This window comes from Salvelinus sp. IW2-2015, unplaced genomic scaffold, assembly GCF_002910315.2.
Source record: "Salvelinus sp. IW2-2015 unplaced genomic scaffold, ASM291031v2 Un_scaffold1128, whole genome shotgun sequence".
Lineage (NCBI taxonomy): Eukaryota > Metazoa > Chordata > Actinopteri > Salmoniformes > Salmonidae > Salvelinus > Salvelinus sp. IW2-2015.
In genome coordinates this window covers 72113-90263 of record NW_019942742.1, presented here as the reverse complement: position 1 = coordinate 90263, position 18151 = coordinate 72113, and the positions used below count along the sequence as shown (strand labels likewise).

General features: G+C 43.7%; 1 protein-coding gene across 1 annotated transcript in view; it reads left to right on the top strand.

Annotated features, from left to right (window-relative positions):
- Positions 1 to 18151, top strand: part of LOC112069830 (protein diaphanous homolog 1-like) — a 75983-nt gene that overhangs the window by 27727 nt on the left and 30105 nt on the right. Inside the window, exon 2 of the mRNA XM_070438711.1 lies at positions 17716 to 17742. Coding sequence (XP_070294812.1) covers positions 17716 to 17742 — 27 coding nt within the window. The remainder of the gene's footprint in view (positions 1 to 17715; positions 17743 to 18151) is intronic.

Sequence of the window (18151 nt, the reverse complement as noted above, 5' to 3'; positions counted from 1 at the left end):
TTTGTGTGTGTGTGTAGTTGTGTGTGTGTGGTTGTTCTGGTATTTGTTGTGTTGTAATTTGTGTGTGGTGTGTGTGTGGTGTATTTGTTTAGTGTGTGTGTGTATTTGTGTGTGTGTGTGAGTGTATTTGTGTGTGTGTATTTGTGTGTGTGTGGGTATTTGTGTGTGTGTGTGTGTGTGTGTGTGTGTGTGTGTATTTGTGTGTGTGTGTATTGTGTGTGTGTGTGTGTGTGTGTGTGTGTGTGTGTGTGTGGTGTGTGTGTCTTGTGTAGTGTGTGGTTCTGTGTGGTGTCCTGTCTGAAGTGTGTTGTGTTGTGTGTGTGTGTGTGTGTGTGTGTGTGTGTGTGTCTGTGTGGTGTGTGTTGTGTGTGTGTGTGTGTGTGTGTGTGTTGTTTGTCTGTCTGTGTGTGTGTGTGTCTGTGTTGTGTGTGTGTGTGTGTGTGTGTGTGTGTGTGTGGGGGTGTGTGTGTGTGGTGGGTGTCTGTGTGTCTGTGTTGTGTGTGTTCTGTGTGTGTGTGTGTCTGTGTGTGTGTGGTGTGTGTGTGTGTGTGTGTTGTGTGTCGTGTGTGTGTGTGTTGTGTGGTGTTGTGTGTCTGTGTGTGTGTGCTGTGTGTGTGTGTGTGTGTGTGTCTGTGTCTGTGGCAGGCCAGACTGTGGCAGGCAGGCAGCAAGCAGGCAGGCAGCAGGCAGGCAGCACAGGGACTAGGCAAGGGACATAGTGAAGAGAGGCACCGACGCGAGTATGGCGATGACAGGGAGCAGGCAAGGGCGATGATAGAGACAGAGAGTCAGGCAGGACTAGCACAGCAGCGGCAAGCGAAGTGCAGCAAAGACAGGGCACGGGCATATGTGCAGAGGGGAGCAGGCAGGCCAGACTAGAAGGGCAGGCAGGCAAGCAGAAGGTGACAGAGCAGGGCAGCATAGGACAGCAGGGCAAGCAGAAAAGGCAGGACCAGGGGAATCGAAAGAGAACCACGCAGGCAGGCAGCTAGTCAGGTCAGTGCAGGCACAGAAGGAGGCAGGCATGCAGTAAGGCAGGCAGGCAGCAAGCAGGCAGGCAGGCAGCAGACAGAAGCCCAGCAGGCAGCTAGCGGCAGGACTAGAGGCCAGAGGACACGAGGCAGATGCAGAAGACAGCGATTGGTGCGAAGGTACCGAGAGCAGGCGATGAGCGAAGAGAGCGAATGACAAGACATGTGCAAGAGACAAGCCAGCGCCAGGTCTTGGATAGAGGATAGAGGAAAGAGAAGCAAAGCAGGACTCATGGCACAAAGGACAGCAGTGCTTGAGCGATAGCAGGCAGAAGGCATGCGAGAAGGCATACAGGCAGGACGACAGAAGACTAGGACTAGAGCAGGCAAGGCGATTTCAGGGTCATGGACGAGATTTAGCATGAGGATGAGAGGAAAGAAAAACTGGCTGGATATATAGAAAGATGACGCTGTAAAGTTGAGTGGTGAGTAACAGATGCTGTTGATATGAGAGTATAGAGAAAACACAGAGTAACAATTCTATGATAATCCCTTCTCTTCCATTAGGACCCTTCTACTTATGTAAAGATTAATGTCATGTTCCTTTACTTAACCTGATCCATCTCTACACAAATATCTCAACTCACCCTTGGTACCTGAGTTTGGGTTCTTTCTCTCTGCGAGCCGCCGCTCACCTTCTACCCCTCTCGGCCAACCCCCGAACACAAGCCTGATACTCCACCTCTCCCGTCCGCTATCTCACAGTGAACAAAGGGTACTCTATATGAAATCTTCCTTGGGCATGCCTTTCGGACCAAACACATTTTTGGTTTACAATCATCTTACTTCTACAACATGCAAATAAACAGTTTTTCATGTTCGATACCACTCTACTAAGCCACATAATAACCCCTTAAAAATATGTACAGGACTAAAATATATACACTACAAAACAAACATTCCGAGATATAATTTTAGAATAAACATTATCAAACTTTTGCCCTACTACGATTAATAGCTACTGCTACAAAATAAATAAACAGGAGAGTACAGTGTAAATCGTAAACTACAAGCATAAATGTGCAAATTAGTTCAAAGCGAGTCCAAAATGGACTATTCTTCTCTATATAGATCAATGAGTTCGAGTTCAGTCTTCTTCTTGTCATCTGGAAGGATAGACCTCATTTATCTTGATGGCTCAGATCCACCTAGGTGTCAAGCCAACATATTCTGCTGTAGCAGAATCTGAGGCAACTAGAGCATGTGTGTGACAAATACATTTCACCTGCTGTTGTGGTATTTCACCCAGAATTAGGGATAATGAAAGATGATTGATCAAGAAACAATATGAATTTGTTTTGGAAATTATTGAAAGTTCTTGCTCGAGAGATCTGTGCTTAATCTGTATTGAGGACAAGACACCTCACTGCAATAAAAGATGGCGTGAATTCTGAGGTGGGACCACCACCACTCTTTCCTTTCAGATTCACTTATGATCGTGTTCCCATTGGACTCGAATGTTTGGGTCACGTTTTGAATTTTGCTTTCAGCGGGGTTGACTGCGTCACTCGGTGAGTCTAGTTGCAACGCCATCGAGAACGGTGGTTGCTCTCTCCGGGACCATCTCCACACAGTCGCGTGCTGGTAGCGTGCACCATAGTAAACACAGCAGGATACCGTCGATGCCTTCTCTTATCGAGAATTACGAGCGCCAGGGGCTCAATAAAGGTTGTTCGCTGTGTTCATGCGCAGGCGTAAGTCTCAGAAGCCGCTATTGTCTCAGATCGCTGCAAAGGCCCAGGAGACAGTGCAATATGATCAACTTCAGCAGGCGTGGAGAGAAGCCCGTAGAAGAAAGGGGTCGGCAAATTACACTAAGATCAAAGCCCCCGCATGCATGTGATTCCCTCGTACTAGACTTTCGTCGCGTTCCATTTGTGGTCCAACGGGAGTGAGGTGCACTGGTGCCTATACAGGGAGCCCGTTGTATCTACATGCGCACCCAGCAGGCCATCGAAAGTGTCTCTTCTCTCACTTTTTCTCGTCTCCGTCTGTCTTCTCATTCACATCTGCTCTTTGTTTAGCGGTCTCACCCCATCAATCTTCATTTACGTCTCACTCTTTCTACTATCCTCTGATCTGTCTTTCTGACTCCATCGTTTTTGTTAATTTCTTGTCTCAATGTGTCCACACACAGTCTCTCCATTCTATATCTCTCCTCTTTCCCGCTTCTTCCTCCTCTCTCACTCCTAATTACGGCGACAACTCTCCTTCCTTCACTTGGTCGGCTTTTCCAGAACAATCACTAATCCTGTCCCGATCCTCCCGCTTTTCCTTCCCTCCCTTCCTCTGCGGTGTGACTGGACTCAAGGGAAACCCTGCCTTACTCTTTCTCTCTCTCTTCCTGCTCTCCTCTCCTCTCTCTCTCTCCGTCTAAGCATAGCGCTACCTGACTGCTCTCTTCTTCCCTGTCTCTTTTCCATCGCACTTTTCACTATAGAGAATATAGAATTGAATGTTGATGCAAGAAAGACCATACGAGCATGAACGAGTGAGGCTTGGATAGGGTAGTGAGAGTGAGCACTGTCGATGGTACAGAGGAGAGATGAGACAGAGAGAGGAGTGGTCATGTCAGAGAGAGAGAGAGAGAGGAGAGAGAGAGAGCAGTAGTGGGATCGAGAACCAGAGCAGAAGAGTAGAACTACAGGTAGTATTGATAGGCAGAAGAGAGAGAGAGAGAGAGAGACTACCGGCCTTAAGATTCCTTTTGCCTAGCATTAGGTCACTCGTATCGCCCGGCCTCTTTCTATGACCGACCTCCTCCAGTGCGCTCTCCCCCGCGCCTGCCCATTCTCCTCACTACAACCACACTTAAATCCCAAAACCTTAATTATAGAAATAATTAAGGAGCTGAGCGATGTCTTTCAGAGCTGTCCGGAATATAAAGTATATATGTGATGATATTTGTGTGTATAGACAGTATGCGACAGTATATTAATCAAGAGAAAGGTGTGTACAGCAGTAGTTATATAGGATGGTGTGTATAGACAGTATGGACAGTATATGAATAGAAAAGATGTGTACAGCAGTAGTTATATAGGATGAGCCATGATTAGAATACAGTATATACATATAAAGTGGGTAAAACAGTATGTAAACATTATTCAAGTGACCAGTGTTCAYTGACTCTATGTACATAGGGCAAAGTCTCTTAAGATGCAGGGTGGAGTGCTGGGTGGTAGCTGGCTATTAACGGTGACTAAGGTTCAGGGCAGGGTACTGGGCGGAGGGTGGCTAGTGGTGACTGTTTAACAGTCTGGTCTGGAGATGTTTGCTGTTTATCGATCTCTCGGTCCCAGCTTTGATGCACCTGTACTGTCTCCKWGGGGGTTAGGGTTATTTTCTATTTATGTACGAAGTCTCTGGTAAGAAACTTCCTCTGGGGTCATCTGAGGGGTGTTTGACAGAGGTGTATGTGTTGTAGGAAAGCTGCTTGTGTTTCCTAGATAGTTCTCCCACTGTAGGGATGGTGAGGTAAGGTAAAACTTTTTACAAAAAAATAGCCCTTTTTCTCCCCAATTTCATGATATGCTATTGGTAGTAAGTCTTGTCCTATCGCTGCAACTCCCGTACGGACTCGGGAGAGGCAAAGGTCGAGAGCCATGCGACCTCCGAAACGCGACCCTGCCAAGCCGCGCTGCTTCTTGACACACTGCTCGCTTAACCTTTCTGAACAACCCGTCCCGGATCCGGGATAATTGTCATCAGCAACGCTGAATAGCATAGCGCCACAGTCAAATAATATTACTAAAAATATTTATAATCATGCAATCACAAGTGAAATATACCAAAACACAGCGTAGCTTGTTGTTAATCCACCTATGGTGTCAGATTTTGAAAATATATTTTACAGCGAAAGAAATCCAAGCTTTTGTGAGTGTAGCTTTCTATGCTACATTAGCTTAGCCTTATATTAGCTTGGTTAGCTTGGTCACGAAAGTAAGAAAAGCAATCAAATTAATCGCTTACCTTTGATAATCTTCGGGTGGTTCCACTCACGAGACTCCCAGTTACACAACAACTGTTATTTTTTGTTCGATAAATATTACTTTTAATAAAATTATCCAAAATACTCCGTTCGTTTTGTGCGTTATGCTCCGAAATCCACCGAAAGAGCGTCACGAAAAGCGCATACGAAAACGCCAAGATAATATTCCATAATGTCCACAGAAACATGTCAATATGTTTTTTTTATAATCAATCCTCAGGATGTTTTTCAAATATATATTCGATAATATTCAAACCGGGAGTGTTGTTTTTCAATCGGACCGGAGAAAACAATGGCCGCCTTTCTCTGTTGCGCACAACTCACTCTGAGACCCCACTATCCACTTACGCAATGTGATCTTCCACGCTCATATTTCAAAATAAAAGCCTGAAACTTTGTCTAATGACTGTTGACACCTTAGGGAAGCCATAGAAAAAGGAATCTGGTTGATATCCCTTTAAATGCACGTTTAGGCATGCATAAGAACAGAGAGGTTTCAAAAAAGAGGCACTTCCTGATTTGGATTTTCCTCCGGTTTTCGCCTGCAATATCAGTTCTGTTAAACTCACAGACAATATTAAGGACAGTTGGAAACTTTAGAGTGTTTCTATCCTAATCTGACATTATATGCATATTTAGTTTCGGGGGCCGAGAAATAGGCAGTTTCCAAATGGGTACGCTTTTTAGCCAAAAACGAAATACTGCCCCCTAGCCGGAAGTTTTAACCCGGAAGCCAGCCGCACCAATGTATCGGAGGAAACACTGTACAACCAGCGACTGTGTCAGCGTGCATGCGCCCGGCCGCCACAGGAGTCGCTAGAGCGCGATGGGACAAAACACACTCCCAAACCCGGACGGCACGGACACATTGTGTTGCCGCCTCATGGGTCTTCTGGTCACAGCTGGCTGCGATACAGCCCGGCCGATCTAACCCGGGTCTGTAGCTTACCACACACCGCTCGCTGCGCATGCACGAGCGCTGCAAAATACATTCTACATGGTATTGTCATTGCACACCCATACTGCTCGCGCAGCACCCATACTGCTTCGCGCAAGCACCCATTACTGCTCGCCAGCAGGCACCCATACTGCTTCGCCAGCACCAGTACTGGCTCGCACAGAACACCATACTGCTCGCGCAACTTATTATTTGTAACGCTTTAACGCGCTGCCTCTCCCATCTCCTCATTGGTTTTTAGGAGCATATACCCACGTGGGTGATTGAAAGATGAACTGAGGTCCACAATTCAGTCGGTGGTGTTAATGTACCTTAAAGTTGGTTGTCAATTGCCATATAAAGTCCAAAGAAAAAGAACCCTGAAGGAGGAGAGATGACTAGAAACAATTCGGTTGACCGTTTTATGTGTGGATTAATTGTCGGAGTAGAGGACCTTGTGCATTTCAGGTAAAATAACAACTTAACATTTATATCCCAGGACAAATTAGCTAGCAACAGCAAGCTAGCWAGCTAAATTGCAAATGTTTAATGCTTTTTGACCTGTCCCCAAATTAATTTAGTTGGTTCCAAGTTTGTTTTGATATTTCAACCTGCGTTTCCTGATCGCGTCTGGTGTGAGGGGAMAAAATCAACATGTGCACGATGGTGCACGCCGACTGTCTGGTCAGCATGTTAGACCGCTGCGCAACTCGGGAGGCCTGTACTTAAGGTTTTAAGTATGTCAGTATGACTTCCTGTTGTAGCTATAAACAGGAGACGTTGTCATGGTAACACAGGCCTGCCACAGAACCCCATCCTGTGACATCATCACTCAGCAGAGCACAGCTTCCACCTGGGGAGCCATGGCAACCCAGTAAGCACCCATATCAACAGTCAGTGTAGATTACAATACACACACAATCTCCTGTTCTATCCACCATTCCATCGGACTCTCTCACTCTCTTTGAGAGCCATTTTGTCCTTCTTTGTTACTATAAATAGAGTTGGGGTTAAATAAGTATCTAACCAGCACTATTTTTCCCATGACATCACTGCTGTTTTATGCTCTGGCTACAGAAAGGATCTCAAAATAGTCAGACCTGTCCAGGAGAGGGAAAGAGAGAAGGAAATAGTGAAAGAGAATGAGATCATGAGGAAAATAATGTGGTTGTTAATGAATTGAAGATGTTTTTACTTAGGCGTGTAAGTTGGCTCAATTCACTCAACTCATTGTGGCATTACTATACTATGAAAAAGGTTGCCTCTGACCAACACTGGCTGTAAAATCATTGTCAAACTGAATGTCTGTGTGCTGTCATTTTCTAGCTCTCTCCCTCTCTCTAGCTCTCTCCCTCTCTCTAGCTCTCGCTCTCTTCTGCTCCTCCCTCTAGCTTTCTCTTACTTGCTCTCTCATTCTATTTATCACAGCTCTCTTACACCACACCACACACACACACACACACACACACACACACACACACACACACACAGTTGTCTTGTGGTTCTGGCTGATATGGTGAGTGGAGCTGTGCATTACTAGTGACAGCGCGAGGAGAGGCTGCCTGACTCCATAATGTTCTTAAACACGGACTTCTGTTTGTTCACTAAGTTTCAGAGGAACCACAAGCACCTAGTTCTGTGATTCTTTCTGCCTTTGTTTACTCATGGTCCTTTGGGAACCCGTTGAGTGTCTGTGATTTTTAGACTGATTGTTACAGATTTAGTTTTTGTGTGTTTTTTTCTGCTTGAGCGCATATTTGTGATATTCCTGTTAGTGAAGGTCTCCTGAGGAACGCAGACTGTTGCCCTGTTCTTCTCATCTCGTTCTCTTTACTCAGAGTTAGGCTGAGGTCCTGAGTGCCTGCCAGGGTCAAGGCTATGTCTGTCTCTGTCTGTGTGGTGGGGTAATATATATTTTTACTTTTGGACATTTCCTCTCTCACGCGCTCAGATATATACAAAAACACACACACTGTTTCCTGTCTGATTACCCAGAGTTCCTTTTTCTGTGGCTGATGTTTCCGGCCTTGTGGGTTAAATGGCACCAATTTGGCATCGGCTGCTTTAATTAAGAATAGTTGCGCGTATGTTTTTGTGTGTGTCATGTCAGTGTAAGCGGAAACTGCCCTGTAGAGTGTTCACTGCAAGAGGTGAAGACCAATTCACCTGGTCAACACACTGAGCGTKKTTACATGCACACAATAATATGATGACTGTGGATTGTCAGATTAATATAATAGTTTAAAATGTTCACATGCTTTGCAAGGAGAATAATTTTCCTAATAATCCAGTTTCCATGGAGACATCTGAAATCGGGCTTCCTGATGGGATTTAAATCACCAATCAGAATAAACACTCTACCACAGCGACCATGTAATTTTGGGGAAACCTATTTAATTCTGAGTTCAGACATATATATATATATATATATATATACCATTCGCTGACTAAGATAAGCAGAGTAAGGGGCGGCAAGTAGCCTAGTGGTTAACCAAAAGGTCTCTGGTTCAAATCCCTGAGCCGACTTGGTGAAACATCTGTCGGTGTCAAGTAAATGTGACTATTTCCATACTCGGCCTACTGCAATAATCAGTTTAATATCCTATTATTAGTGTGCTTGTAAACATCCTCAGCGACTGTATCAGAACATAACTAGAGGTCAATGTGTACTATAGTAGGACAAGCCGTCTCATTACCAGCTCTGTCTGCTTTCCCAATGGCACCCTATTCTCTTTCTAGTGCACTATTGACCAGGGCCCGTAGTGCACTAGATAGGGCATATGTTGCCATTTGGGAGTCACACTGTGACACTTCTAGGCCAGTGGTTCCCAACCTTTTTGGGTTACTGTACCACCACGGTACATTCTGCTCTGCACGGAGTACCCCTGAACTACCTCCTGGTGTGATTTATTTTAACCAGTAAGCCTATGGTCTCATGGTTCTTCTCGAGGTCCCCCTGTGGGTAGTCCTAGTACCCCTGGTTGGGCAACGCTGATCTAGGCCTACATCAGATCAGAGCATCTTTCATGCCCGTGTGATGGCAACTCTTTAAGCTTGGCGACAACTAGGCTAGGACACTGGCTGTAGTGGACATATTTCAATGTCATCCCTGCTTACTATTTACCCTTTTGAGCCAATGCTGCTCCTCCCTGTGTGATAACATAGATGCTATCTACAACAATGTGCACTCGGTTTGTGTACGTGTCTGGATGTGTTCACAGTTCACACGAGTGTGTTTGAAATGTGTTTTGCGGTGATGCCAACATACGGTGTTCTCTTGTAGAGGTCGACCGATTAATCGGAATGCCGATATTTGAATTAGGCCAGGTTTTCAAACCAATCGGAAATCGGTAATTTTTGGACACCGATTGGCGATTTAAAAAAAATTATATATATACAAACTGCTAAAAAAATTAAGGGAACACTTAAACAACACAATGTAACTCCAAGTCAATCACACTTCTGTGAAATAACTGTCCACACAATAATCACATGCTGTTGTGCAAATGGAATAGACAACAGGTGGAAATTATAGGGCAATTAGCAAGACACCCCAATAAAGGAGTGGTTCTGCAGGTGGTGACCAGAGACCACTTCTCATTCCTATGCTTCCTGGCTGATGTTTTGGTCACTTTTGAATGCTGGCGGTGCTTCACTCTAGTGGTAGCATGAGACGGAGTCTACAACACACAAGTGGCTCAGGTAGTGCAGCTCATCCAGGATGGCACATCAATGCGAGCTGTGGCAAGAAGGTTTGCTGTGTCTGTCAGCGTAGTGTCCAGAGCATGGAGGCGGCTACCAGGAGACAGGCCAGTACATAGGAGACGTGGAGGAGGCCGTAGGGGGCACAACACCAGCAGCAGGACCGCTACCTCGCTTTGTGCAAGGAGGAGCACTGCAAGCCTGCAAATGACCTCTCAGCAGGCACAAATGTGCATGTTTTGCTCAAACTGTCAGAAACAGACTCCATGAGGGTGGTATGAGGGCCAACGTCCGCAGTTGGGGGTTGTGCTTACAGCCAACCACGTGCAGGACGTTTGGCATTTGCCAGAGAACACCAAGATTGGCAAATTCGCCACTGGGCGCCTGTGCTCTTCACAGATGAAAGCAGGGTCACACTGAGCACATGTGACAGACGTGACAGAGTCTGGAGACGCGTGGAGAACGTTCTCCTGGCCTGCAACATCCTCCAGCAGGACCGGTTTGGCGGTGGGTCAGTCATGGTGTGGGGTGGCATTTCTTTGGGGGGCCGCACAGCCCTCCATGTGCTCGCCAGAGGTAGCCTGACTGCCATTAGGTACCGAGATGAGATCCTCAGACGCTTGTGAGACTATGCTGGTGCGTTGGCCCTGGGTTCCTCCTAATGCAGACAATGCTAGACCTCATGTGGCTGGAGTGTGTCAGCAGTTCCTGCAAGAGGAAGGCATTGATGCTATGGACTGGCCTGCCGTTCCCAGACCTGAATCCAATTGAGCACATCTGAGACATCATGTCTGCTCCATCCACCAACAGGCACGTGTGCACAAGACTGTCCAGGAGTTGGCGAGTTGTTTTAGTCCTGGTCTGGAAGGAGAACTCAGCTGGGAGCATGGCGCACTATCAGAGCATGCCAGGCTGCTTGTAGGAGGTCATACAGGCACGTGAGAGCCACACACACACTATGAGCCTCATTTTTACTTGTTTATGGGACATTACATCAAAGTTGGATCAGCTGTAGTGTGGTTTTCCACTTTAATTTTGTAGATGTGACCAAATCCAGACCTCCATGGGTTGTATAATTTGATTTCCATTGTATTTTTGTGTGATTTTGTTGTCAGCACATTCAATATGTAAAGAAAAAGGTATTTAATAAGAATATTTCATTCATTCAGATCAGGGATGTGTTATTTTAGTGGTTCCTTTAATATTTTTGAGCAGTGTAATTTAAAAAATGTTCAATTTTTTATTTAATCTTTATTTAACTAGGCAAGTCAGTTAAGAACACATTCTTATTTAAATGACGGCCTAGGAACGGTGAGTTAACTGCCTCGTTCAGAGGCAGGAGCAGATTTTTATTTGTCAGCTCGGGGGATTCAATCTTGCAAACCTTACAGTACTATTAAAGACGCTCTACACACCTGTTACATTGCCTCACGAGAAGCCTGCCTGTTATCGCGAATGCAGTGGAAGCCAGCGTAAGTTGCTAGCCAGCATTAAACTTATCTTATAAAATCATTCAATCAATCAATCATAATCACTCGTTAACTAATCACATGGTTGATGATATTACTAGTTTATGTAGCGTGTCCTGCGTTGCATATAATCGATGCGGTGGTATCGTTGCTCCAATGTGTACTAACCATGAACATCAATGCCTTTCTAATAAATCAATACACAGAAGTTATATTTTTAAACCTGCATATTTAGCTAAAAGAAATCCAGGTTAGCAGGAAATATTAACCAGGTGAAATTGTGTCACTTCTCTTGCGTTCATTGCACACAGAGTCAGTGTATATGCAACAGTTTTGGGGCCGCCTAATTTGACATAAATTGAAGGTTGTGCAATGTAACAGGAATATTTAGACTTATGGATGCCACCCGCTGGATAAAATACACGGACGGTTGGCGTATTCATCTGAAAGAATAAACATATTTTTTTCGAGATGATAGTTTCCGGATTCGACCATATTAATGACCTAAGCCTCGTATGTCTGTGTGTTTAATGTTATACTAGAGTCTATGATTTGATAGAACAGTCTGACTGAGCGATGGTAGGCAGCAGCAGGCTCGTAAGCATTCATTCAAACACACTTTCCTGCGTTTTGCCAGAAGCTCTTCGCTGTGCTTCAAGCTTCACATCCCGAGATTAGGCTGGTGTACCGATGTGAAATGGCTAGCTAGTTAGCGGGGGTGTTAATAGCGTTTCAAACGTCATATCGCTTGAGACTTGGAGTAGTTATTCCTTGCTCTGCATGGGTAACGCTGCTTCGAGGGTGGCTGTTGTTGTGTTCTGGTCGAGCCCAGGTAGAAGCGAGGAGAGGGATGGAGCTATACTGTTACACTGGCAATACTAAGTGCCTATAAGAAATCATCAATAGTCAAGAGTTAATGAAATACACAATGGGTATAGAGAAATATATAGTCTATAATTATATAACTACAACCTAAAACTTTTACCGTGGAATATGAGTCCCGCCCCCCCCCCACCGCATTGTCTAACAAGCGAAACCACCCAGCTTTTCATAGTTCCTCACTGTTCTGAGCAAGGAACTCGTAACGTTAGCTTTCTTACATGCACACTATTGCACCCCCCTTTTACCCCCCCCCGCCCCTTTCTCTCCCCAACATCTTGGTCTTTTCCCATTATTTAAACCAAATTGAACATGTTTCATTATTTATTTGAGGCTAAATTGATTTTATTGATGTATTATATTAAGTTAAAATAAGTGTTCATTCAGTATTGTTGTAATTGTCATTATTACAAATAAATAAATAAAATTGGCCGATTTAATCGGTATCGGCTTTTTTGGTCCTCCAATAATCGGTATCGGTATCGGCGTTGAAAAATCATAATCGGTCGACCTCTATTCTCTTGTGATAACATGTAGAGATTTGATAACTGGGCTGTGGCATCTTAAAACATGGCAAAGTAATGGTGTGTGTGTGTTTTGAGGGAGGCTGGGCGACTCCCACTCCATTCCTTTGAAATGTGTAAGCCACAAGGCCCCGATAAGAACAGGGTTAGTACGGTCATGAAAATCCTGGAAAGGTCATGGAATTTTAAAATGGGGGTTTTYAGGCCTGGAGAAGTTTTGGACAAGTCATGGAAATTAATTTAATTATTTCTGTTATTTATTTAGGCACAGTTTTTAAACAATTCATCAATCAAATACAAATATCTGCCAGGATCAGAATGACACTTACATTGCAACAGCTGGTAGGCCTATAAAATATAATARAGAACCGACTAACKAGGTAGCCAGTTCAAAACGTACAGTATCTTGTCACCTAGCTAGCTATCTCTCTAGTCAACTTTTCTAAAAACGTTTCATATGATTCATTTAAACTATWATTTTTGATGAAATKAATGATTCATTTTGCCATTGAATTAGTTGGTAGTTGGTTCCATGGCATTGAATCGAATCAAAATAATAATTTGTGAATCGTGAACATCAATTTTAGGAAAATAATATTAGATGTAGCCTTTCTTTTGTATTAAGTGGCTTCAACTTGTTTTGTAGATACTTCCAGTTGATTTGGGCAGCCAATGTATGGACGTTGCAACTGCATAGATGCTAGTCAGCATGCAAAGTAAACACTTCCAAGATAAGTATGACTAAACTAGAAAAGGTAAATTTCTAAAGAAATTGTGGCCTTGCTTCAGATAAATAAAAAKATTTATAACCTACCATGGCCATTTAATCTTTGATACGTTGAATGAGCAAATTATTTAAAAAGGCAAAAATTATTTGGTTGCAATGTTTTTAATCAAGGGTGGTCGGCCATCTTCCAGGAGAGCTAATGTGTGTGTAGGCTTTTATTCCTGTCCCCCTCAAACAAACCACATTTTAGAAATGAGCTGCTCAACCGGACCTTGATCAACTGGCTCTGAGGTGTTTGAGCAGGGCTGGATCAAAATCCTCCACAGCCAATGGCTCTCCAGACTGAGGAATGACCATTTAGTTTTATACAGATATTCTAGTTTGGGGGGGGGGTTTTAAGTGGCTTGCTCAATGACAGGACATTGTACATGGGATCAGAGAGCATCCACCCACTGTCTTTCACATTCCTCATACTTTTTTATATGTACCTGGAGACGCCGCCCATTGTGAGTCGTGGAAATTTTAAAACATCTTCAATGTAAATCCCTGTTTAGGGGACCTGCTTGGTTTTGGTACTGGTTCTGACCGACATTTTCACTAAAATCCATCTGTAGACACTGTAGATTAAAATGGCTTGCATTGAGCAATCACACTGGTTCCCACGGACATAGAAGTATATTTTTTGAGCCTGTGTGATGTAGGATGTGAAATCTGAAACCACTTAAAGCTGGGATGTGTCTCTTAACTTTTTTAATTTGTTATTCGACTGTCCTCCATCTCCTGGCTGAACCCTACGTCACAGCCTTTGACAAAGCACATACCAGCGATCCTTACATCGCAGGACAGATCGGTTTAATCAATATAACACATTCAGAAATTTATTTATAGCCATTAATCTAAAATACTTCATTGATNCTTTGACAAAGCACATACCAGCGATCCTTACATCGCAGGACAGATCGGTTTAATCAATATAACACATTCAGAAATTTATTTATAGCCATTAATCTAAAATACTTCATTGATTTTTAAGAAAAACACTTTCTGTGATTTAATATGAGATGAAAGGTGAGTTCCTAACACGCATGCGCGACCATCGCAAAATAAATGTACACATACATGTTATTCAATCATTGCACCCACACTGCTTGCACGTGCCAACGAGCGTCTGCGTTGCCGCCATATATTGCCTAAAGAAGATGAAGCCTGAAGGAGGAGAGATGACTAGAAACGATTCGGTTGACCGTTTTATGTGTGGATTAATTGTCAGAGTAGAGGACCTTGTGCATTTCAGGTAAAATAACAACTTAACATTTATATCCCAGGACAAATTGGCTAGCAACAGCAAGCCAGCTAAATAAGACAAATTCGCTAGCTAGCTAAAGTGCSGTAAATGTTTAATGCTTTTCAACCTGTCACCAAATTAATATAATTGGTTGAGTTTGTTTTGATATTTCAACCTGTGTGTCGTGATCGTGTTTGGTGTGGGGGGACAAAATCAATTTGTGCATGACGCCGGACGTCTGGTTTGGTTCTGGTGTAATTAGTTCAGGAGCCAAGCCAGAACTGTGTGACTTTCACAACGGTAGGAGCAGGTGTTTAGACTTTTAGAAAATATGCTCACACTAAACATACACAAATGCATTTTACAGTTATAAGGAAGGTGAAATGTTGTAGTTAGTGGCTTTATAATTAGATTATTCTATACTTGGAAAGCATATGTCATTTCAAGCGTTATTCGTACAGTTTTGTTGAATAGGAACGATGTCATAAAACATCATTCATTTTCATATCATATTTGTACTGTGTACTTGAGCTTGTATCCTCAAAAGTGACTACACCTCAGCAAATTATAACTATTTGTAGCAGAACAGTGAGATTTTAACCTTTCTTGGCGTATGCAGCATTATTCATTTTTGTTTACGGTCCTCTCATGATAAATAATTACTTTAGAGGATTACATAGATTACATGTAGTTACATTTAAAAGTTAAGTCATGGAAAAGTCATACAATTCCATCTGTCAAGATGTGTATGAACCCTGTAAGAAATAACAGCCATGGAGACTGAACAATCCTTAAGGGCACAAGCTAATATCAGCCCAATACCGCAGAAACAGAAGGTCACAGACACAACACAGGGTGATTCCTATTCAGTCTAGCTGCAGACACAGCCATTTAGGTCTGTGATGAGGGTTATAGTCTTTGGTCTCAGCCATCCCAGCCAATCTCAATGTGAGAGAGAAAGTCATCAACAAAAGACTCCCCTGTCACTCTGGCCCAGGTCCAATCAGCTGGGAGGCTCAGGAGAGAGGGAGAGACTGGGAGGGAAGGCGGGATGGAGGGATAGAAGATGTTGAGATGGTGTGCTGTCCGACCTTGTCTGCATAGCATTGAGAGGGGGGAAGTGAGAGAGAGAATGGGTAGGCTAATGTAACCTTTTTCTGTTGAAGAGAGAGCTGATCACTGAAACCTGTGAAAGGAACTAAAGTGGGAGTGTGTGTGTGTGTGTGCCTCTGTAAGTGTCTTCTCCAGAAGGATGACTATAAAACCGTAGAGGAGGGTTGTGATGGTCAGTGTGTGTTCTGTGACCACTGACCCCCAGTCTCTGGCTGGTTGCTAATTGGCTCCAGATGCTGGAGCATATGTGGAATGTATGTTACTGTACTTTGACTTATCATTTGCTGTGAACCAGGACTAAAATAATTGGTCTCTGGGATAATAAAGATATGTTTGATAGAATGTTTGGAAGCACAGTTATAGAGAGCGTGTATCTCATTTGTGGCTTATTCCAATGGAGTATTAGGCCTACCATATAGGTGCTGATATCTTGAGAAATGCATCCTTAGGAAGTGAGCAACTTTTCTTTTTTCCTTTTGGAAAAAACTAAAGTGAGAGTGGGGGGGGGGGGGGGCGTAGATCAGCTTTAATATTGCAGATAGATTGACTACCATCAATGTCATTACATGCATCATTTCCTATCTCCCATATATATATATATATATATATATATTATATAAAAAAAATTGGTTACTACATGATTCCACATGTGTTACTTCATAGTTTTGATGTCTTCACTTTTATTCTACAATGTAGAAAATAGTACAAATAAAGAAAAACCCTTGAATGAGTAGGTGTGTCCAAACCTCTATATAAACACACACCACACGTACTAAAACATTTCTGCAGCATTGAAGGGCCCCAATAACACAGTGGCCTCCGTCATTCTTAAATGGAAGAAGTTTGGAACCACTAAGACTCTTCCTAGAGCTGGYCGCCYGGCCAAACTGAGCAGTCGGCGGAGAAGGGCCTTGGTCAGGGAGGTGACCAAGAACCTTGTGTGGTAGTGGCCAGACGGAAGCCTCTCCTCAGTAGAAGGCACATGACAGCCTGCTTGCCAAAAGGCACCTAAAGAACTCAGACCATGAGAAACAAGGTTTTCTGGTCTGTTGAWACCAAGATTKAACTATTTTGCCTGAATGCAAGCGTCACGTCTGGAGGAAACCTGGCACCATCCCTACGRTGAAGCATGGTGGTGGCAGCATCATGCTGTGGGGATCTTCTTCAGTGGCAGGGAAACTAGTCAGGATCGAGGGAAAGATGAATGGCGCAAAGTACAGAGAGACCCTTGATGAAAACCTGCTCCAGAGCGCTCAGGCCCTCAGACTGGGGCGAAGGTTCACCTTCCAACAGGACAAAGATCCTAAGCACACAGCCAAGACAATATATTATACAGTATATTTTACAATTTTATTTTATTTTTGTCCCATCCTTCAGCTACCCTCAACCCCTCTCATTTATTTCTGAAGACCATCCAGTTTTGATTTCTATTTTACATATATTTTTCAACTGTGCTGGAAGTGAGCAACTTTCCCAAAAGCTTTATCTTTTTGTGTGTCTGTGTAATCTTCAGCACCCCCTGGTGTTGGACAGTGGTAATACGTGAGATGCTGCCATCACCAGGACATTAATTGGTGTAGCCTGACACCTTGTGGCAAAAATGTGCAAGTGCAAATGTATTGTGATTCTGCCATAAACCTGTCTAAAAATCTGGAATCTTATAATATCAATCCCAGCCTGTTAGAAAGTTTCATATGATCCATAACTTGATACTAGAGGAATTAGTGAGCTAATCTCCATATACATGTTGTATATTGATCCAGTGTGATGTGTAACAGTCAGTGTTTACTGAAGTGATCCTGTAGAGTGATCGTGATCTATCTGTAGCCTACATTCCCCTCTGTGCTACTGTGATCAATGCCCTAATAATGACCTCGTAGAGATTATCCAGCCTAATCCTAATTTATCCTTTCATCTCTCCCACTCCCTCCCGTTTTTGTCTCTTCTATCTCCCCATCTACCTCATTGTCCCTCTTTTCTCCTGTTTGATCTCCCCATTTCTTTCTCCACCTATCTGTCTTTCCCTCATTCTCCCATCCTCCCCCCACTCCCCTGTACAGAATATCAAACGGCTGTTTCCTGATGAGGTAGGTTGTGTGCGATCCAACATTGTCTCAGTGATCTGACTGTCTTGGTTGCATGTCACCCTACCCTGTAGCCCACCTCTAACACTAACACCCCATAATAACACAGCCATGTAGCTGTCTGTTGGTTCAACACATGTGTTACCTTCCTTTATTATTCCTGTCTGCCTCCCTGGCTACCCTCAGTGGTCTGTCTAAGGCACTGCATTGTAAATAAGAATTGTAAATAAGAATTTGTTCTTAACTGACCTGCCTAGTTAAATAAAGGTTGGGTCTCGGGTGGATGTTGGGGGGGGTATAATTAGCTCTGTTGCACATGGCTTGCCAGCTACCTTTGTTTGTGGCTTGCCAGCTACCTTTGTTTGTGGCTTGCCAGCTACCTTTGTTTGTGGCTTGCCAGCTACCTTTGTTT